General features: G+C 37.0%; 1 protein-coding gene across 15 annotated transcripts in view; it reads left to right on the forward strand.

Annotated features, from left to right (window-relative positions):
- Positions 1–22,154, forward strand: part of PLEKHA5 (pleckstrin homology domain containing A5) — a 154,036-nt gene that overhangs the window by 121,462 nt on the left and 10,420 nt on the right. For 5 of the 15 annotated variants that reach the window (XM_031060542.1, XM_031060536.1, XM_031060535.1 and 2 more), the window contains 11 exons: positions 119–172; positions 9,935–9,997; positions 10,564–10,644; positions 10,779–10,928; positions 12,358–12,459; positions 13,741–13,852; positions 14,086–14,132; positions 14,910–15,098; positions 15,614–15,731; positions 18,031–18,146; positions 20,196–20,405. In XM_031060542.1, coding sequence (XP_030916402.1) covers positions 119–172; positions 9,935–9,997; positions 10,564–10,644; positions 10,779–10,928; positions 12,358–12,459; positions 13,741–13,852; positions 14,086–14,132; positions 14,910–15,098; positions 15,614–15,731; positions 18,031–18,146; positions 20,196–20,405 — 1,242 coding nt within the window. Of the gene's footprint in view, positions 1–118; positions 173–4,249; positions 4,331–9,934; positions 9,998–10,563; positions 10,645–10,778; positions 10,929–12,357; positions 12,460–13,740; positions 13,853–14,085; positions 14,133–14,909; positions 15,099–15,613; positions 15,732–18,030; positions 18,147–20,195; positions 20,406–22,154 lie in introns of all 15 variants that reach the window. The other 10 variants (XM_031060548.1, XM_031060544.1, XM_031060539.1 and 7 more) reach the window with 4 other exon arrangements.

Consider the following 22,154-nt stretch of genomic DNA (forward strand, 5'->3'; position numbering starts at 1 on the left):
GTATTTCTCCATAAAACAGAACTGTCTATCACTGTCTAGTTTACATCCTTCCAAGCTCTTTTCATGCATTCTGCACCTTCTGTCCCTTTCCTTTTCCCCTCTGACTGCTGCCTGCTAGAATGAGATTCTTTCACATCACCTTCAAAGGAATGCCATATATTTGGATCACCAGGTGGGATTTGCAATTTACTTGTGTGTTTATATTTCTTAATGCTTTTTGCCTGCTCCTATCAAAGCTGGAAATATTTGGGGAGAAGGATTTTCAGTGCTTTTTGTGAAGTTGGATGATGCTCACAGCATAGGATATCTCAATTGATCACAAATTTGAGCTTTTATGTGGAAAAAGAATCCCTCAGTTTAAAATTTATCAGAAATCAGTAGCCAATCACCAATTCATTTTTCTGTTCTAAATATGTTCCTAATTTCCTGTTCATAATAACACTAACTGTAGCATTTTAACTTCTTTAACCAGTCCTAATATATTTCCAAGCTCATATGACACACATGCAATTTATAAAAAATGGGCACTTCTAAGAATTTCGATTTTTCAAATTAAAGAGATGTTTCTACAGGACATTAAATGAAGAGGAGGTCAAACATGAAGAAATATTTTAAACAAATCATAACATGGCTCCTTTTCTCATTTTTCTCAGTTCATTCTGAAGGATTTATATAAGAATAAGGTTTTAATCCTTTCCAGTTTCTGGTATCTTATGGAGTGAGGGTTCAGTTCTTCACTAGGGTACAGGTCTTCATTAACGTAATTGACTGCCAAGTGAAGAATTGTAATATCTCTCTTAATGGCCTTGTTACATGACCAAATGGGATTTCTGTACAAGTTGTGTTTGAGAAGTTTTGAAGTGGATTTTTTTTTTTTGGCTAGCAGTTATAAAAGATAGTCATAAGTGCTTAGAACTAAAATAAGCAACTGGATGACCATCGGTTAAAAAGATAAAAATCGTTTTTTGTAAGAATCTTTTGTATTTATTATGTCTTTTATTGAAACTTTTGAGCCTTACACTTAAAAACTTTTATATGTTCCTCTACTGGGGTTTCAGTGAGTTATTGAAAACCCCAGCTGTGCACAGAGACACACAATGCACACTCACATGGGCTTGGTTGACTTTATTTTCCTATTACCTCACGAAAACAGGGTGGGAATTGTGACCAGTTCAGTTTGATGGCAATGCATTCCCAAACATCTCTGTATTTTAAGGGGCTGCAGCAGGCCCAAAACAGTAGGGACACACTGCTTGCTAAATTAGACCAAACTATTTCATCCAACTCAAATATTTCCAGTCTATAATGTTTTGGAATAAGGGAGTGATTATTCTGTCTTCAACAGTGTAATTCATTGTCAAGAAAGGATAACTGTCAATGTGAAATGTAAAATTGTTGTTATTGCTTGGTTAGCCAAGCTTGTCAGTATGATGGGCTGGATTAAATGGGGGGAATTGTCTATGTACAAGATGCAAAATAGTAAAAATTATTTTCCTTTCACTTGCACCAGATAAAATTTAAAAATGTGATGTGGTAAGCATTGATTTAGGAAAATGTGTAAGTCTTATAGTTGTGCCATACCAGAGATGCAAGGAATCAGTACAACTTAGAAATCAAGTCTAAAATCTATTACCTTAATCACAAAATCAGGTGGAAGAGCAGGTTGGAATACTCATTTCTCTTGTTTTATAATACTGTCATCTACCTGTAAGAAATAAATCCCCCTGAAAGTCTTTCTGCTTTGAGTACCACTGCTTTTAGGGGTGGTATCACATTTATAGCTTTTCATTACTTTGCCAAATACCAATTTCCCTTTATGTTAAAAGCATAAAAAAGTCAAAATTTCTTTCAGTGTAATTGAGGCCTTTCCTCCTTGTTACCAGCATCTGTAACCAGCTTGGATTAGTCACTTACCTTCTCTGGATTTTAAATGTCCTTTGTACTTAAATTAGGTATTTCCGCTCATGTTTAATCTCTGTAAATAGTGTCAGAACCTACTTTGCTTATAGCACATGATGGGACTCGAGTCCCTGTATCCTCAACTCTCACCTTCTTGGTCACAAAGAGCTCAGTACTGCACACAACAATAAATAATAAATTTGTTACCGCACAGGTGACTTTTCAGGCGGACTAAAATTGATGTGTAGGGAAGGTAACTTATATTCTGCTGCAATAAGCTGGCTGCTGATGAGGTGGTTTTCTTGTCAAGAATCAAGAATATTCAATCACCTTTTGGAAATTATGCTTTGTTTTTATACGGCTGTTTCCTTTGGCCATGCTCAAAAATTCTCACCTTGTACTTTCTGATGGTTTTGTATTATGCTTTCAAAATTTTTGTTGTTGTTGTTGGAGTTCAGAGAGGGAGAAAAAAAAGCCTGAAGATTTGGCCCACAGATACCCAGCAATATGATTTCTTCTATGTCTTAGGGCCAAATAAATGGTTGTCCAGAACCCTTTTCTTTTTCAACCACTCTGCTGGCTCAAGGTTTGCCGAGTTGGGAGAGAGATTCAGTAGTAGTAAAAATGTTGGAAGAACTCCTGTAAATCAAAGTTGGAGCTTCTAGAAGACCAAACATTACTTCAAAATGTCTTTTGAGCAAATACACATTGCTTATTTTCTAATCTGGATTTAAACAAACTTTGAAGAGTTCAACAGAAATTAATTCTGGCACTGCCTGTTACTGGTCAGAAGAGAAAAATTTGAAATATTGTAGGAAGGTATTAGGTAGAGGATATGAAGTGGTTGAAATCCTGATAATAAAAATGCATACAAACCTGTGTATTCCTACTAAAATATTTGAGCCTCAGAGAAATTTTTCTTTTATTAATTTATCAGTTGGCTGTATTTGATTGCTTGGCTTTGGGCCTTATTGTTGCTCTCCTTATTGAGAGCAACAATTAGCAATTGTTGAGAGCAACCTTATCTGTTTTAGTATCACTACTCTCTGGAATGCACCCACTCTGTAGACAAAATTTTAATGGAGAGGGAGAACAACTTCTTGTGTCAGTTCTGGTTTTCTGTTTACATATGGTGGAGACGATGGAGTAAGTGCTAGGGGCTGCTTGTTTAGGGGTTTTTCCCTGCCTTGAACAAACAGAGCATCATAAGCTTCTTAAGGTACCTGTTATTGACTGATTAACTTACCAGCTGATTAGACTTTGCAATGGATAAAAAACAACAACAACAAAAAAGTTTTCTGTCTACAACAAGAAAAAATAAGATGAAAAAAAATACTCCTCCAAATGTAAAAGTTAGGTTTTTCCTAAATAATTTTGGGCAAGAAATACTAGAAGTCATCAAAAACTCATTCTGTTGCATTTCCATCTATGAAAGAAAACCTTGTTATGCAAATTCATGGGGAGTGCATACAAATACAAAGTGAAAGATCATGAATGCTCCTTCATGCACTTTGTGTAACCATGCCAGAAGCAGGTATTGCTAAAGTTTCTGCTAAAGCAGTTTTTGCAAAAACAGGAGGAGAATTGTGCATCAAGTGACTTTTCAGTTTTCTTTTGGAGAAGAAAACCACCTGTTTTCATAATTTCCCCCTTATTGTTAGGAAAGTCTCCTTTTTAAGACCAAAATCCCATACCTTTTTCCTGTGTTGCACACTTTTCTGAAACCCTAAATGTATGCAATGTGTCATAAAGTATCTGATTTTGACACTTGCATGCTTAGCAATAAATACTAATCATTATAGAAGATGTCTGGCCAGTTCCAAAATGGTTTCACTCCTGTGTGTGGGGGTGGATAAATGCATCAGGCAGTGATTCAAAGCTCCAAAGGATATAAAGGCATTTTGTGATATGTGGACATGAGTCTATTCACAGGCTGGGAATGCTTATATCTTTTTAATGTACACTGAGTTATTAAATCTATAATTTAAAAGGTTTTCTGATAAAGGTTTGAGAGTTCCTGCTGCAAAATCCAATAATCCTTTTCATTTCAATACCATGCAAAGCCAAACTTGTTTTAAGCTTTATTTTTAGAAAGGGAGAGTGTTGGTGAACAAATATTACATTGGTGTTGAGCATTTGCGTTACTTTTGATATATTTGTTTGATATTATTAAACTTTTCAGATGTTGGTATTACTGAATGATGGAATATATAAAAAGCATGGGTTAAAATGTAATCTACTGCATTATTAGAAAGAATTAAAGTAGAGGCTATATTTTACAGTGTCGTCTTTCAAATCTAGCCATGCTGTAAACTGATGTTTGCTGTATGCTCCTCCTGATTTGAAATAGATGAAAGAGAATGAACCTTTAATCACCATGGTTCACACTATGATTGAGAACTCGGCGCTAAGACCGCAACTGTACCATCAAGTAAGGTCTTGGAGACTGAATGAAATTGCTTTATCATCTGCCAGAATTTTCCTTAGTGACAGTTTTGGTTGTCCCTCAGATTTATCCATGACATTGGTGTTTCTCTCCTTTGCTTTGGACACCCACAAGTCATCCATGCTTCCCGAAGCGCTGCAGTATCGTTGGCATGGCTTCCGCTGCCTTTTCGTTGTTTACTATTCAGTGTACACTTCTGAGTAACTCCTCTCTGTCTAGACTATTTAATTAGCTGGTGCTTTATGCAGGTGTCCAGTAAAATTCATGAAACTTCCAATGAGCTTCCAACATTTGTCTTAGCATGATTCTCTGCAATTAGTGTTCAAAGGTGCTTCTTTCTTTTGACCACTACAAAAGCATGTGAGCAGTGTTTACCTGGTCATTTCTGGCAATTTTGTTTCGTTCTAGGAAGTGGATTTACAAGTTTTTGTTTGCACTTACCAAGCCTTTAGGCGCTGAAGAAAGAAAGGATCAAAATTACTTTGATCTGGGGCCTGTAAATCCAAAAGGCAGTGTCTGTTCATAAAGTCACAGCAGACTTTACTGTGCACACTTACAGAGTATCTGGTGCTGGTTGGCAATGGTAAGATGGAAGAAGAATCGGAAATGTGAATGGAAATATTGTTTGGGAGTTGAGACCTGCACTAACTTATGAGCATGGCCAATCCCTCTCTCTTGGGACTGGGGCTGAACTGAACAGCCCGTCATGCCAGGGGCTGCTTGAGAAGTTTCTTGCCTCAACCACAGTGAAGGTGTTGTTCTCGCAAGGGAATATCTGGCCAGTTCCCTTGCATTTATGTTTTTGCCCTTGTGAGCCAAAATTATGCATAAAGGTTGCACAGTTTGAAGAAAAGGAGATGTTCTGCCATGTAAAACAGATGTTTATTACTGCCATGTTTCTAAAAGAAATGCTGCAGCTTAATAGAATATTTCATTTTTTATTTAAAAGTCAACGCCACATCGTAAGTTTGCTTCCGATCCAGAAATGCTGCCAAAAACAATCTCAGCTTTCCAAAGGAAGTTGGGATGTGAGTGAGTGATTTCATGACCATCCAATTTGTGCTCCTACATGCAAAACAGGAGCTTTAACTTGGAACCTGGAGGAACTATTTGGAGGGGAATGAGAGAAGTAAGGTGCCCTGGAGCCCTAAATGAAATTTTAGAGGTTTGTTGTAATTTTTTAAGGAGCCTGACTGTTAGAATTTTTTTAAAGCAAGTCAATTTTGTGTGATAGAGTGTATAAGACAAATAAATCAATGGGTGTATAATGAACAGAGGTGTTTTAGACGTGTCAGGGGAAACTAGCCCAAGCTTCTAATATTAGACATATTTGATATAGCTGTGCCTGGGCTAATCTGCTCCTGCCTTTGGGGATACCAATAAATTCCCCAGTGCTGCCCTGGCCAAGCTCTGCTGCCAGCTGCAGTGTCTGCCTTCACCTTGCAGGCACATCTGACACTGAATAAACATCTTTTTTGTCAGAGAAGCAGTGACTCTAACAGGTCCTGAGGGCTGAATAACCTGTTGCCACTGGAGATGTGGTCTCTTCAGGTCAGAGGGTTTGTGACATGCTGAAGGCTCCTGCAGAAGCTACCTTAGCTGAGGAGTCACAACATCTTCTGCTTCCATGGATAAAGTTTTCCTGTGTGAGGTGTTGCATTAACTGACTTTCTGGAGAGGCTAAAAATACACTCAAAATTTCACTGTCTAAATAGTCTTCTAAACTTTTGTAATGCAAAATTGACCTGTTTAAAATTCTGGCAACTTTATTTAAAGTCTAAACAACATATAATTTCTTATTCAAATGAAATAAATTTGTTTAACAATCATCTTTCCTGCTGCAGTTTTAAAGCCATGTAAATAATTGGGAGAAGCCTCTGTGCAAGTGACTGAAATTTGTTTTGTTGTCAGGATGCTAAAATAGTTTGTGATGACTGCAACCATTTCTGTGGATAAAGGATCTTTGTCAGCTTCAGTTTATTCAGTTCACTTTTAGGTCTGAGCTCATTTACAGTTAAGCAAAGGAAAGCAAGAGAAGTTTGTATTTAATTTGTCTCGCTTCCTTTTTGTAACGATTAATGGTTCTTTAGTAAAACAGCAAGAACCTCTACTATTTCAAATGTGTTATTTATAAGGCACTTGTGCTTGTGATTTGTTACATCTTCAGAGTTATTTAAATCACTTGACTTACATCAGTCTGCTCTGCAGACTGTGCTATAAATTCACAAGTACAGGCCATGGAAATTATTCCATATGTACAGACAAGAAAAAAAGAATTTTTACAGACTAGACCCATTTCTACCTTGGTTTGGGGTTTTTTGCTTCTTTCTAATACTAGATGAAGAATGTTAATCTTGTTCTCCAATCTTTTTCTCTGAAGCCGTACAGGCTGACTTTAAAAACCAAAATTGCCCACAATTCCTCTTACATGTGTGAGTTCCCTTAAGGAGGAAAAATGAAAATCTGAGTGCAACAAACTAATATCCAGGTCTTGCCATGGATAATTGTTCTTAATACATTAAAAATGCAGAAAAATAGCCCTTAAGTTTTTTGTTCCTGTAAGGGTAGGGAGGTTTTACTTATGGCTTGTTGCTATTGTTATAGGAGCTGCATACATTTAAACTGTTATGTATGGTAGATTTTGTGGTGTTTCAGGTTTTGTTATGAATACAAGGTGATGTTGTTCGAGCTAAAAATCTCATCTTTTCAATTTGTATTTGAAGTGTTTTAGGTCACAGAATTCAAAATTAGAGGAGAACCTTGCGTAATGGGGCTAAATGCCCATTTGTCCTGCTTCCTGACAGCAAGAAGTATTTTAAAAAGCAAGAAGTAAACAAAAGAGCCTTTTGGAAGTCTTGAATTTAATCTTGTACTCAATAACAAAATGTCCTAGGTTGTCCTGTTTTAATTTCCTAAGTGCAGAATCCTGCAGAGGTGCATAGCATGCTTTTGGGCTGTGAAACATCCTCCAGGATATTCATTGAATCAAAACAGTAGGTGGAATCTGAAAAAAGCTTACAAAGTCATGAAATAATGCTGTCACTTCGAAGTTTTTAATATCAACTCCTTAAATAGTTTAACCACTTGTGTCCCAGGGTGTCCAGCACAGGTCATGTCTCCCTTTCTGGGATTCATCTGCTGCTGGTGTGTGGCAGAGGTGGGGACTGTACAGATGGTGACAAATGATTCCTAAGCTAAGAGGGAGGTTCAGTTAAGGTAATTTTGCTTTTTCACACACAAGATAACACATCTGGCCAAACTCTGCATGTGCAGCTTGCCTCTGAAAAATGCTGAGTTCTATTCGTGACCCTCAGGGTGCTGCTTCCTCATGACTGGGAGGGTTTTGGTGTTAAGAGGAATGGATTTGGTGTGTTTGAACCGGCAGATGTGGAGGCAGAGGGAGGCCAGCAGCAGCTCCTGTCCCGGGTTCAGTAGATGGCACTCTTGCTCTGGAGTTCCTGCCCTGGCAGAGCCTCTGCAGGAGCGATTTGGCACAAAGGACATTTTGATAACTTGGTCACTGGAGCTCTGCTAATGCATTTTGCAGGGTTGTGAGGCTGTTGACCTTGTCTGAGATGTGTAGTTGTGTTTTGCCTGCCACATCTCCCCCGTCCCTCCAGCAGGATGCCATCGCATCCCGCACCTCTCGCATTCACTGATGGGCTGGGAGAGTTGGAGCTGCTTTTGTCAGGGATGGATTCAGTTATTCATATTATTTGGGGCGTTTTTGTGCTAAGCCTGGGCAAAATGTTGCAGTGGAAATGTCAGGATGAGGTGGCTCTCCAGCAGTGCCTGTTGTGTGGAGCTGGTGCTGCTGACTGAAGCAAGAAGTCGGTAGCAGTTTGAAAAGTGTGATAGGATTTTAATAAGGAGAATTGGCATGGCTATAGTGTTCTTTGAAAAACTGTTTTCCTTGTCTGAATACTTAAGATTTATTCCTTTCAGGAGGTACAGAGGGGTAGGGATGCTGAATTGGCAAACTGTTTTAAACTCGACTATAATTGAGGTTGAAGTGACAAAAAACTAAATGTCTTTCTTTTTAAAAAAGTGTAAAAAATACTGGCTTGAAAAAGCAATCTATTTTTCCAGCCAAGCCCCATAAAATGCTGAGCAGTGACTTGGAAAGGTGTATTTATCTAATAAGGGATAATCTTCCTTCTGTAAAATCTTCCTGTTGTGAAATATAACTAGGTTTCCTCTGTAAGTTAAATACATTTGGCCATGTTTATGAGTTTTATTTAAATATTTCCATTCCTCATTTTTCTCTCATTGTGATAAAATCAACAGTTAAAACAACACAACTCTACAATAGTGGGAGTTTAAACAGCTATCTTAATTTGTGTGACATTCATGAGGTGCAAAAGTGCTGTGGCTTTTTTCATATTCCAACATTCATTTTCATGAAATGTCCATTTCAAAGAAAGTTATTCTGTGTTTTTTAATACACTATTCATACTTCTAAATTGTCACCAGGTACATTTGCATGAGGTATGTGGACATAATATCGTGAAATGAAACACTTGAGTGTGTTGAAGGTTTATTTTATGTTTGGAATGCTTGTCTCATGAACCCTTCCCTAGTCCTTTTATTTATAAGTGTCCCTTAACATGGACGTGTGTCTCAGTAGTCTTCCTTGTACTATTAAGTCACAATTACATAATTCTGACAGACACATGGAAGGAAAGCATCTCTGTTGGGACTCTGTATACACAATGTTTTTTAATTAAATACAGTATGAAGGTTGATAGTGTTTTGTCCTTACTTGCTGTATAGGCTATTAAGTAGTTACTCTGTGGGAGAGTTCACTCTAAAGTGGAGAGCTACCTTTTCTCTTGTAAAATATTTAAAAATCTTGTTCCTGGTCAGTAACAGATTGAAAAAATTAAGAGCTTGATGTGAGGAGCTGTATGAAAGGAGTTTGAGGTACTTTGCATCCTACTAGCACAAGGAGACAGCTTTGCCTAGGTCCAAAGATAAAAGATAAAATAGAAGAGCTTCTATTTGTGGCATTTCTGGTGATGCTCTGCTGGAGGAGAGGAAATCCTAGGAAAAGTAGGAAATCCATATGAAAAGTGATGGGACTTATTGGACGTATCTCTAACAAAATATTGACATATATGTTGTAAACATGGGTCGTTCTGCTCTGGTTTTGGCTTCACCTCAGATCACCCTGCTTGTGAAACACCTGAACTTAGTGGGCCTAGAATGGATAATTCAGAGTAGAATGAGCCCCTCTGTTTAGAATTCATATGACAAAACTTAGGCACAATGATGCATCATTATTTAGATGTATTCTGGCAATTTTCATCTTCCTCCATAATCCATATTTGATTGAGTTGTACATCTTTGAAACTGCAGTTTGCATTAGAAACAGCCTGTTAATTTACTGCAGCTCTGCTGACAGTCTGCTTGACATTCCATTTAGTTACCCTCATTAATGTATATTGGCTAAATATGTATTGTTCAATGTGGCAGGTTTAGCTTTCAAGCAAAAGCTAATTTCTGTGTTAAAACTCTTAAGCTGAACATTAGTTTTCTTTTTCACAGTCCAACTAAGTTGTTTTATGGCAATATTATTCTTCCTTATAGTTAACACAAGAAGAATGTAGGGGTACACTATACAAATATAGAACTGAAGAGCTGGACATTGATGTAAGTCATTTGTATTCCTTCTTCCTTGTAAATGTTGGTATTTGTCTCTTTCTTTTGATAATAATTTTCCTCTTGGCTTTTGGGTTTGAAACCCCATGTGGTAGCCAGCAGAAATTGCATCATGATGTAGAGGGACGTGTCTCTGTAATAAGCTTCTAACGTGCAGGAGATGTTACATTTAGGCTGAAATTTTAACTATTTGATACAATCACCTGAGAAACCATGGGACAGCCTGTGACTGTATAAAATCACCTTTGTAACACTAAGCAATATGTAAATTAAAATGGAATCTAATACCTATTATTAAGTTGTAAAGATTTAGCTGTAGAATCATAAATTATATGTTTTGAGCCATGCTGCTTCAAGCTATAATAGCACTTCATAGTTTCTTAAGAAGGTTTCTTAAGTAATTTGAAAATGCAAGACAGGTGCTTACGTAATTTTAGAATTCTTAATTTAATAGTATTTTCTGTATATTTCTGTAATGATTTGATCAAGTTAGATTTTGATTACTGAAGATGCAAATAACAAAATGCTAATTGTGGTAATTTTCTGTTCTACCCTAGGCTAAGCTTAGCCGTTTATGTGAACAGGATAAAGTTGTGCAAGCACTGGAGGAGAAGCTTCAACAGCTACACAAGGAGAAAGTAGGACAATTGTATTTATTACCTAAAGTGGATGTTATTTTACATGCTTATTATCAGAACATTGATAGCTGAAATAAAAGGAAAATCGGCCCAATGATGCAGCACATTAAAAATAATTCTTTTTATTACAATAGTACACGCTTGAGCAAGCTTTGCTCTCAGCAAGTCAGGAGATAGAGATGAATGCAGATAACCCAGCAGCCATACAGAACGTGGTCCTGCAGAGGGATGACTTGCAGAATGGACTGCTCAGCACCTGTCGGGAGGTGTCCCGAGCCACTGCAGTAAGTACCACGTTCTGTCCACCAAAACTTCATCAGCTGTGAAATTATTGTGTTCCTATTCCTGATTACATTGGTTTTGCTTGATTTTTTTTTTTACTGAATCCCAGCAAAGACTGCTGTCTTTTACTTGCTTGTGTTTTTGTCAGAGGAGGATGTAAAGTGATCTTCTCACTGCATTCATCAAGTGAAATCATCCATGATTATTTCATTGCAGTGAAAGGTGATTCATCATCATCTTTCACTAATTGTTTGGGTTTTTTTTGACCAGGAATGGGTGCATACTGTCTTAATTGGTGTGGTAATTACCATCTTTGAAATATGAGAAATTGATAACAGAAGATAACAGTTTCTTTGTTATCAAGAAATTGGTAACAGAAATTTATAACAAAAAATGCAAATAAGCTGTTTCATGTGATGGCAAAACAGTGTCGAGCACAAACTGTATTTCACTTATTTTAAGCAGAAGCAGCTGCAGGACTGCTATAGTCTCTCTCTAGTGGGCCATAACATTTAAAAGATCTTTCAAATTATTCACTTCCAAACGTTTTTGGTTTTTTTTTTTTTTAAAGGGATAGGGAGGAAATTGCTGTTTGCTGTCCTTTTCGACTTTGTGATGACAATGAATCATTTTTGCCTACTTAAAGACATTTCCAAAAAGGTGTCAGATTGCAGGGGGTAGCTGTGGTAAAACCTGACAGGATGTTAGCCCTGAAATCCTGGTTGTAGTCTGAGTGTTGGACTCCTTGTAGCAGGAATTGGTTGGACACGGCGAAGGGAACCAGGGGAAAGGAAATCCTCCAGACACACTTTCTCTCATTAACTTTTCAATTTATTCTAAAAGAGTAAATTGCTTAATGTAGGCTGCAAAAGTGAGACAGTGGGGCTGACCTCAAAGAAGAATAATTTTGGTTTTTTTTCACCTTTTCCTTGTGGTGTTTGCAGCTGCACATGTGTAGAGCAGTGCTGTGTTGGCAGCCTTGCAGGCAGGGCTGGATGAGTTGCATTTTCCCTGCATAATGCACTGCCTGTGCACACACATGCTGTGCACTCACACATGTGTATTCTGGGTGATAAAAGAGACAAATTTGCATCCATTTTTGTGGCTTTTCTGCCTCGCTGGAAAGACAGCTTAAGATCCACATGCCTGCTGACTATAAAGGCATTTTCTGAAGAATTTGCTTTTGCCTGTCTTTTTTGTTAGTGCTGTTTGTTTGAATTTTCAAACTGCTGTTTGTTTGAATTTCATTCAGTATAATTAGAAAATCAAAAAGCTGCTTAAGCATTGCATTCTCTAAATCATGTATCTGTTTATTTATTGTTGTGTCTATTTATGCCTTACTTCCTGAAGTTTCATGCCACTGGGGAAAAAAAAAAGTTTTTTTTTTAATTGAACTGTATCCCTAATTCTTCACGTTTGTTATATACTTAGGAGCTGGAAAGAGCTTGGAGAGAATATGATAAATTGGAGTATGATGTAACTGTAACAAGGAACCACATGCAGGACCAGCTCGATCGGCTTGGAGAAATTCAGGTGTGCCAAAGATCTTAAAATAACACACTCACTTGGACTTACTATGAGTTTTAAAACTATTCAAGTGAAAAAAGGGGCAAAAATGGTGAAGTAATTTACAAACTTTTAATTTCTTTTTCTACCTTGTAAATTCTGAAGAAGGTTTCCCTCCTTTTTTCTTCGGGTTTTCCTCTTTTTTTCACATTATAACACTGATATTCCTTTGTCTGGGAGCTTCCTTTTTTTTTTTTGTTTCAGTGAGCAGGTTTGAAACAGGGTGGTTTTCTCAGACCTTAGTTGCTCTGACAGTCATAATACATCTGCACACAAATCCTTCAATTTTACTGAATATTTTAAAATTAAATCATTTTATCAAAAGAAATTATTGCAGGCCTTACAAACCAAGGGTTCTGCTGTGTATTTTAGTACTCAGGAATGGGTGCTGAATTCCTGAGGAGAGCTCTCTGTGGCACACTCACAGAGATGTGGACATGCAGGTGTGCACAGATACCTGGGATGGGCACATGGGTGTGCTCTGCACTGCAGGATCTTTGCTCCAGGAGTTGATTTTCTGTGCAGCTACAAAAGAGATTACAAAGAAGCCTAAAATCTGGAAAACTTGCATTGATTGGTGCACAGTGTGAATGTAAATACATTTATATGCAAACACTGTGTTCATCTCCACCTGTTTTGGTTCCTTTTCCATGGGTGTGTGTGGGTCTCCTGTGCAAAGCCTGCCTGGATTTTCTTTGGAGACCATAGATGAAATTCTGCTCTTGAAGTGAAGTTTGAATTAGCAGATTGCTCTCAAATTGACTGAGGCATTATGAAATGAGTCAGTCTTTTACTTTTTGTTCCAGACAATACTTGAATGCTTTATGGGAGAGTGTCTATCATTACTGCATTTTATTTTCCTTCACTGTGAAAGGATATGCAGTGTAGTCTAAAGAGAAAGAAAGGTTTTCCCTTTTTATTCCTCTTTCAATTTATTGAGCATTGGACGTGTTCATTTTTAAGTTTGGTAGTTACTCCAGAAATTGAAGTTATTTTCATTATCTTTACAAAATAAAAGAAAGAAAGAAAGAAAGAAAAATCACTGTTATAGAACCATTATATACTAGATTAAATTATACATTTTTAAGCTTGGTAGTTACTCCAAAAGTTGAAGTTATTTTCATTATCTTTACAAAATACAAATAAATAAATAAAAATCACTGTTATAGAAGCATTATATCCTATATCAAATTATGCATTTTTAAGTTTGGTAATTAGTGGCCTTATATGCTGTTTATTTGCTGGCAGACTGAATCAGCAGGGATACAGCGTGCTCAGATTCAGAAGGAACTCTGGAGAATTCAGGATGTCATGGAGGGTTTACTTAAACATAAACAGCAAAGAAGCTCTTCTGAGGCAGGTAAGCAATAGGGGATTAAATTGGACCATAGGAATTTTTTTAATATAAGCTCCATCATTGCTTTTGTATGTTTGAAAAAATGGCACAATGACTAAGAAGAGAACAAAGCAAATACTACTTTAAATTGGTGCTTGGTGTATTTGGTTGATAGCAACAGGTTATATTCATATTTTAAAAGCTGTTTATTGAAAACCATTTTTCTCTTTTTTTCCCTCACACCTTCCCCCAAACAGGCATCATGGTATCAAGGACATTTTCTTCTATTAAATATAAAAATGAGGTATGGTTTTAGCATATTTCCTATTTTAGCATTATGGAATTTGTAACATGGCTATGATAAAAACAAGTGTTATTGTGAATATTTTAAGGATGTCTGAAGGATGTATTCAGTATGTTTTTGTAAAAACACCATATTACGAACTAGTTTTAAAGACTGATAGCTCCACTAGTAATTCTAACCCTCATTTGTACTGTGTCTCTGTATTCTCACTGGTGTGTTTCTCTTTTCCATTTCTTACCTTTTCCTCTCCCTAGGCTCTTAACATAGAAATATAAACCCTGATTCATGTTTTCTACCCACCACACTTTTCATGGGAAGAAATACGTTGCTTTATGTGTTTATTCAGATATTGAGCCTGGTTCTCAGATGGCCAGAGCACCCACAAGAAGAGCTGAGACTGTGGGAGCTCCCAAATGTTCAATTCCTCTGAAAATCTGGCTGGAAGTTACAGTTTTAAAGGGACATTGTCATGGTTATCTAAAGTGTGTGCAATATCCATCTGGCTTACAGAACTTTCTAAAAGTCTATTTTATGTAAAAATCTTTCAAAAGATAACGGATTTAATTTTTAAAAGTATGATTTAGAGAGTTTGTACCTGTCCAACAGAAAGCACAGGCGCTAGATTTATTATTTTCCTTTTTGTTAAATGTGACATTGTCCCTTTAACTGCAAAACGTATAGCTGCTGTAGCCATGGTAATATATTTTTCTTTTTAAGTTATAAATAACTGTACCAGGTGCTCATGTCTAAATAAGGTGACTATTCTACAATCTTTAGGAAGAGGAAGTAGTCCCACCTCGTCCTCCACTCCCTCGGTCCTATGACTTTACAGAGCATCCTCCCATAATCCCCCCTCTGCCCAGTGATAGCAGCTCCTTGCTCTGTTATAGCAGGGGCCCAGTACATCTGATAGAAGAAAAGAAGATGTACCAAGTTCAAGGATATCAGAGAAATGGATCTTACTGTGTAAGTGGCTTAAACTGCCACGTTGTTCTTGAAGCATCCTCCCTCCTTTGCACAGCCACCGTTTTTGTTTACTCATCTGGCTACTTCTGTGTTATGGTTTCATTTTTATTTGGTTTTGTTTAGAGCTGCATCATTTGCTCTTCACATTCTCCTGTCATCTGTTCTGTGCATATATAAAATGTCTTAAGACTTAAATTTCGTAAACTTCGATTCTTCTCCTCACTAGTTCTCTAAAAAACTCTGGCCTCAGCTTTTGAAGCTTATGCCAGTTTGTTTCCAGAAGATTATTTTAAAAATGCCTTTTTATGGCAGTTTTTTCCTATAATTTCTGATTGTCTGCAAATTTTGTTACTCAAATTAACTACCAGAAAACACTTCTGCCATACCACTTAAAGGATGGAACACTGTCTTCAAGTGAGAGCGGAGTTATCACAAAATAATTGGTTTGAGTCTTAAGACATAAATACTTGTAGCAAAGTGCCTGTTTATTTACCTCATCCCTTGCTGTTCCTCAGGGTCCTGATTATAGGCTTTATAAGAGTGAACCTGAGCTAACTACAGTAGCAGAAGTGGATGAGTCTAATGGTGAAGAAAAAACAGAACCAGTTTCAGAATCAGAATCTTCTACTAAAGGTTTGTCCCCAGGCATGGTGTTTGCAACCTTTCAGCTTTCTCACAAGGAGTGCAGAGCTCAGCTGTGTTGTAGAAGCTGCCTCAAGGTTTGTGCCTTTGCAGCCTGTCCATTTCTCAGTTTGATGGAACAGCTTCCTCAATAAAATAATGATTTAATTATATGACGAGAGAAATTTCAGTCAATTACACCGCAGAAAAATCAAACATTACACTCACCAACAAGCCTGAAATCCTTATTGACACCATGTCTAATCACATCACTCACATTCCCCACACACCATTCCCTTGAACAATTACCCATTTTATGTTCTTGCCCTTGAACAATTACTCAGTTTTTGAATCAAGCTCCCGATGTTATGTCGCTGGAACGTCCAAAAAGGCAGCACCACAGAATTTTCAGGCTCTCAGAAGGCAGGGAAACAATGTCTTTTTCTTTTTTTTAATCTTGTAATTGTTGAATTGCCTTCTGTCCCCTGATATAATAGGAATAATGATCATGACCTTGTAGTGTACAGACAATAAAGGTCTTGGCAATTGCTAAATGCTTTAGATTCTTCTCTTCATCTAGCTCCCATAAAAGCTACTAATTGCTTGGTAGAGTCTTTTACCAGGACGTGCTTCTCAATTCTGTTTGTTAAAACACACCGAATAGTTTGTTAAAGGTGACTTCAGGAAAAAGCTCAGCTTTAGCACCTCCCAAAAACCATATTAAGAGCTTTGAGGAAAATTACCTAAACTTAGCTATTTTTTTTACCCTAAGGATTGATGTTGCCAGTGGCAGCAGGATCACTGCCTTCTCTTTTGGTGCTTTGACATTGCAGAGCAGGCTGATGTAATGGTAACAGAATTTTACCAAGAATTATGATTATACAAAGATATTGTTTTTATCAGAATGGTCATAGAGGTTTTGAAAACTACGGTTAGCATACAATTTGGGTATAAACTATGTGAATGGCCCTGTGATTTAATTAAGCTTGCACTTACCACACAGTTTGTCAACTCAGACTCTCTGGGGTATTTGCTGAGATAAATGTTAAGGAACATAATTAAATTCCTGTTAACTTGGTGGCAGAAAATGGAATATTTATCCTGAGATTTGCTAATCATAAATGACCTAAATTGAGAAACTTGTCTTTCTGACAACATGCCTAGGTTTCATTGACCTGTGATGTTTCTGATTATTCAGAGTAATTTATGTCAAAAGGTGAAGTAATGATAAAGACAAAATGAGAAAATCTACACTGACTGTGTAAAGAAACCCAACAATTTTAAGCACCCTAATCTGCTTTCTGTCTCTAAGACAGAAATTATTTTATTCTGTCCATTTGTAGAAAAACAGTCATCAGTCAGGGAAAGCAGCAGTGCAAATTTCTCTAAGATTATTAATGTTTAGAGGTGTGGAACAGAATAGGTGCAGTGGTAGCAAGCAGTGAGAGGCTCTGTATATTCTAAAACTCCCTTCAGTGTGTGGTTTATCATAGCTGTGTTTTATCATGTGAGCAGATGAATTTTCTAACAGACATCTCTTGTTCTGGGCATTCACTCACAATAACAATCCCTGTGCAGTAGGAAAATGTAACCATTGCTGATTGTTTCAGTTCTGTTACAGTGTGTAAGCCACCACAGGAAACATTTTTATGCCATTCTGTCTTAAGTTTTTAAGCTGATGAGGAAAAAAAGGCATCTCATCTCTGAGATTTTTCTGCCTTGCTGTTTTAAGAAGTCATACGTCAATGATGGTAGTTTCTTATTGAGGCTGGCTCTAAAAATAAATTTTTTCAGGGGAAATTTAAAAAGGTTTTTGTAGTGGTTGTGCTCTGTGGTTATAGTTCTGAACACTTCCCATGCCAGCCATTTCCCTCTCTTCTCAAGCATCAGTAATGAAAGGGAAATGGGAACATGTCAAATATGAGAGCAGAGGAATATTTGGGACCTGTGTGGTACATAAAGGTGACACAAAAAGAAAATGGAATTCTGCTGTGTTTTATCCTTTTTCATGTCTAAAGGAGACCCAAACTGCTGCCCTATAGCAGAACATCCTCAGCTCCTGTTTTCACTGACCAGGCTCAGAGGTGATTTCATTCACACACAGATATCAGCATGGGTGTGCACACACAAGTGAGACCATCCAGGAGCTGCCTGCACTTTCCATTTCTGCACCCACCAACCCTCAGCACCACTTTCTGAATCTGCTTTTTGGAGAGGGGCTCCCAAGGCTGACAGTGTGTCTTTCCTAGAAAACAAATCACCAGTTTTGGCAGTGTTTTGCACAGCACTCTGTTGCTTTGCTGTTTTGCAGGCTCACATTTCCCTGTGGGAGTTGTACCACCCAGAACCAAATCCCCAACGCCAGAGTCCTCAACAATAGCATCCTATGTCACCTTGAGGAAGAACAAGAAGATAGATCTAAGAACGGTACTTTAAAATTACCTTTGAGCATTGGATATGTTCTTTTTTAAGTCTGGTAGTTACTCCAGAAGATTGAAGTTATTTTCATTATCTTTACCCAAAAAAAAAAAAAAAAAAGAAAAAAATTCACTGTTAGAAAAGCATTATATACTAAATTAAATTACACATTTTTAAGTTTAGTAGTTACTCCAAAAGGTTGAAGTTATTTTCATTACCTTTACCAAAAGAAAAGTGAAAGAAAGAAATAAAAATCACTGGTATAGAAGCATTATATACTAGATTTAGCATTATATACTTAATTATTTATACTAGTTGGATTCTTTTGGGGTTTTTTTGCATGGTCAGGGTTGGGATTGAAAGCACTCAAGATGGTATTTTGTGTTTGGACTCAGATGTTTATTATTTCTTATCTATATGACAGTCTTACAAGCTGTGAGTTCTACAACATTCTGCTAATTAACTATAAAATGGCTCCTTATTTCTCTCTACAAAGTGTTTTAAGGAAAAGCTATTTAATTAAGAAATGACACTTAAATTATTTTTACTTTTAACTCAATAAATAATCACCTGTTTCCCACAATGCAGACTTTTCTAATTACAAAGTCCCACTCAAACCCATAAAGAAAAAAGTAAAGAAGATGAAGAAAAAAGATTGGCTTAAAACTACCTTAAAGACTACTTAAAGACTATCTTAAAAGTTCTGTCTTAGCTTTATATATATTACTACATTCTAAAACTTTAAACTCTTAATTTTTCCACTATGTGATATTACACACTTCTGTTTAAACTACGTGCTTATAATCTGTTCTATCATTCAATCTAAGAATCTTTCTCTACAACCTCCAATCAGATGTAATGTTTTCTTAAAAGTCTGTACCTAAAAGCACAAAAAGTCTAAAATTCTGAACATCCAAAATTCTAACAGAGACAGCTCTAGAAGGAATGATAAAATTATAAATGCTGTACATGTTAAACTGCATGGAGACCCTCAAACTGGGCAAGAGCTGAGTGGGAAATGATAAATCTTCTGAAATTCAGGCTTGAGTTGAAAGCACATGAAGGATCTTTTAAACACTTGTATTTAGCAATTTTAACAGCCCCTTTATAACAAACACAGGCTTTTATTTATCTCAGTTCTAAAACAATTTTGGAAATAGCTAAAGCAGCTAGAAAATAAGGATGTAGTCAGCAGTATGCAGGTAATGAGCCTGAAATTCAGATTGGACAGTTCTGTGGTCTCTGGATTAAAGACAGACATTTACATGGAGTTCGTGCAAAAAAGAGGAAAACTTTTGCCAGAGTTACAGCACAAATGGTAGAGGAGAAGATGTAAGAAGACAGGGAGAGGAGAGAGAAACTCCCAGAATGTTGACTGGAGAAAGAAGATAGCACTTTTCATAATCAAATCAGTTCCTGAATGCTGCTGATTAGCCTGAAGTCGTTTTTTTCTGTCATAAAAAGTACAAATCTGCCTGAAAACCAGTGAATTTCAAGAAAAGAGTAGGTAAATGGGTGTTATTTTGGGAAAAATCTAATGCTTAGAATTACAGATTTTTAAGTGGTAGTAAATTCACTTTGTTTCAGTCTGCACTTGCAGTTAAATGATGCCCAACTGTAGTTTTTCTTGAAATAAAAAGGCAGAAATTACTGTTAGATCAACTGGTATAAATGTCCTGGATCATTAAATTTCAATTATGTTTCTGTCTCAGTCAAATATCTTGTGTTTGCCAGTTTTATAATGTCTGGTAAATTGATTCAGCTTGAGAGGGTGGCTTAGAGAGCATCTACTCATTCTCCTGGTGTTTGTTGGTGATGGTAATGTTACTGTTCAGAAGAGCAAATTATTCCTTCCTTTCATTTTGAATTTCAGTGTTCATTTATTGATAATTGGTATTTGTACTGGTTTTTTTCACATACATAGGAGGTCTTTATTTGCTCACTATTTTTCTACTCTTTAGTAAATCATTAGGTGATCTCTTCTGGTAAGTTACCAGTCTGAAATGTTAGTTTTTTGTGAAACATGTATACATATTTTTACTTTTTCTTCCATTTAAGGAAAGACCCAGGAGTGCAGTGGAGCAGCTGTGCCTTGCAGAAGGCTCAAGGCCTCGAATGACTGTGGAGGAGCAGATGGAAAGAATAAAGAGGCACCAACAAGCTTGTCTGAGAGAGAAGAGGAAAGGACTCAACATTATTGGTGTTTCAGAGCAGTCTCCCTCCCAGAGCTTGTCCTATGTCAGGGATAATCCTCTCAAACTGGCACAGGTGGGTCTGGGGTGATATAAAGCTTTGATGTGTCCAGTTAAAAACTGGACAAACCAAATTACACCTGATGGTAGAAGCCACTTCTTTGCCTTTTTGAGAAAGAAACAGCTCAAATCCACATCTCTTTGATTGTGCACTGTGATGTTTGGGAATAAGGTGGAGTGTTTTGGTCAAATTTAGCAAACAAGGTGAAATTGCAAGGTTTGGGACTGAAAACAAGATCAGGGAGAATTGTGACTCCATTGATGTTGAAATGGAATCAGTGCTGATTTTTCTGCCTGTAATGTATTCAAACATCTGCAACATTTTTAGGAAGGAATGTATATTTATGATCAGAGCATGTAAGTGGTGCTCTTCTGCTGTGGCGTTTGAGCCCAAAAATACATTAAAACAGAACCCACACTTTTGTTTTCACCATTCTTAAACTTGTTTATTTGCCTAAAAAGTTTATTCATGGGTAAAGGATGAGGAGAGAAGAGGAAGTTACAACTGCTTGTAACCAGGAAATATTATTCTGAATATATAACAAAAAAACCCCAAACAAATAACAAAACCCAAAAAGCCAAACCAAACACAGATGTAGGATAGCGGATATTAGGCAGCCTGCCACTTTCAAGATACTTAAAATTAGTTCTGTTTTCCAGTAGCTTAAAGGAGCTGATTTTTGGTTTCTTTGGGTTTTTAGTCTTCTGGAATACTTTTTTCTTCAAGCCACACTGTGTACTGGCTTTTTAAAATTACTATTATTTGCTTTTCTACTGGCATGGAAATGCCTTCTTTTTTTGTGTGTTTTGTAGGCATTTAAACATCTGATTTTCCAAAAGCACGTTAAATATATTGCAGTGTCAGGAAATCAGATATTTCCAAAGATGTTTCAGCTTTGCATTTTAGGTTGGTTTTTTCACCTCTCAGTATGATAGGCTGCTACAGAGTTACACAAAAGTTACTTTTTCTTCAAGAACTTTGCATCCCCAGAAGACTCTGAATTCCAGTTTAGCCTTTGCAGTAGAGCATCTGCATTTGGGCTGACATCAGGAATGCTACATGTGAAGGGAGTTCCTACAAATATTTCTGTGATTAACACTGCCTTTTTCAAGAAGAGGTCGTGCCAAGCAAAGCTTTGCAGATGTTTCTTTCAGTAGTTTTTACTGAAAATGAAAGTTTTAGCTTTGCCTCTTCCCTGTGGTGTTGTTCCATACCTCAGGGTGAGGGAGCTGCAGTCCTGTGTGTCACACCTGGGCAGCAGAGCAGGGCCAGAATTCAGAGTAATTCTGTTCATTGCACCATGTTCCTCAGTCTCCTCTGTGAAATCAGGCCTCTGTGGATGATAATAAATTTATAGAGTAAGTGAGAACATCTCTGAATTAAATATTTAGCTAACAGTCTACGTTACAAAGTCACTTTTTCTACAATAACTTTAATTCTTCCAGAATGCTATTTGGCTAAAAGCCTCAGGATGAGGTATTATGCTGAGTAATAGCTTTTATTTCTAAAAGCATACTTTTTATGTCTATTGATTTTTAGAAAAATGGTGCAATGGCATTAACTGCTGGAAGTCTTTTCGACTGTGGTTTGGTTATTTAAGAATTGGAGGGGGAAGAGGATTTTATTAATGGCCTGCTGTGTAATTTTCAAGTGATTACCATAATCCAGAAGGAAGTTGCTTCACAACTGCTGTTGGGACGAGCAGATGATAAGGGGAGCATACTTTAATTCAGGAGAGCAGAGACTGATTTATGAACTGACTTA

The sequence above is a fragment of the Geospiza fortis genome, unplaced genomic scaffold (genome assembly GCF_000277835.1).
Source record: "Geospiza fortis unplaced genomic scaffold, GeoFor_1.0 scaffold13, whole genome shotgun sequence".
Lineage (NCBI taxonomy): Eukaryota > Metazoa > Chordata > Aves > Passeriformes > Thraupidae > Geospiza > Geospiza fortis.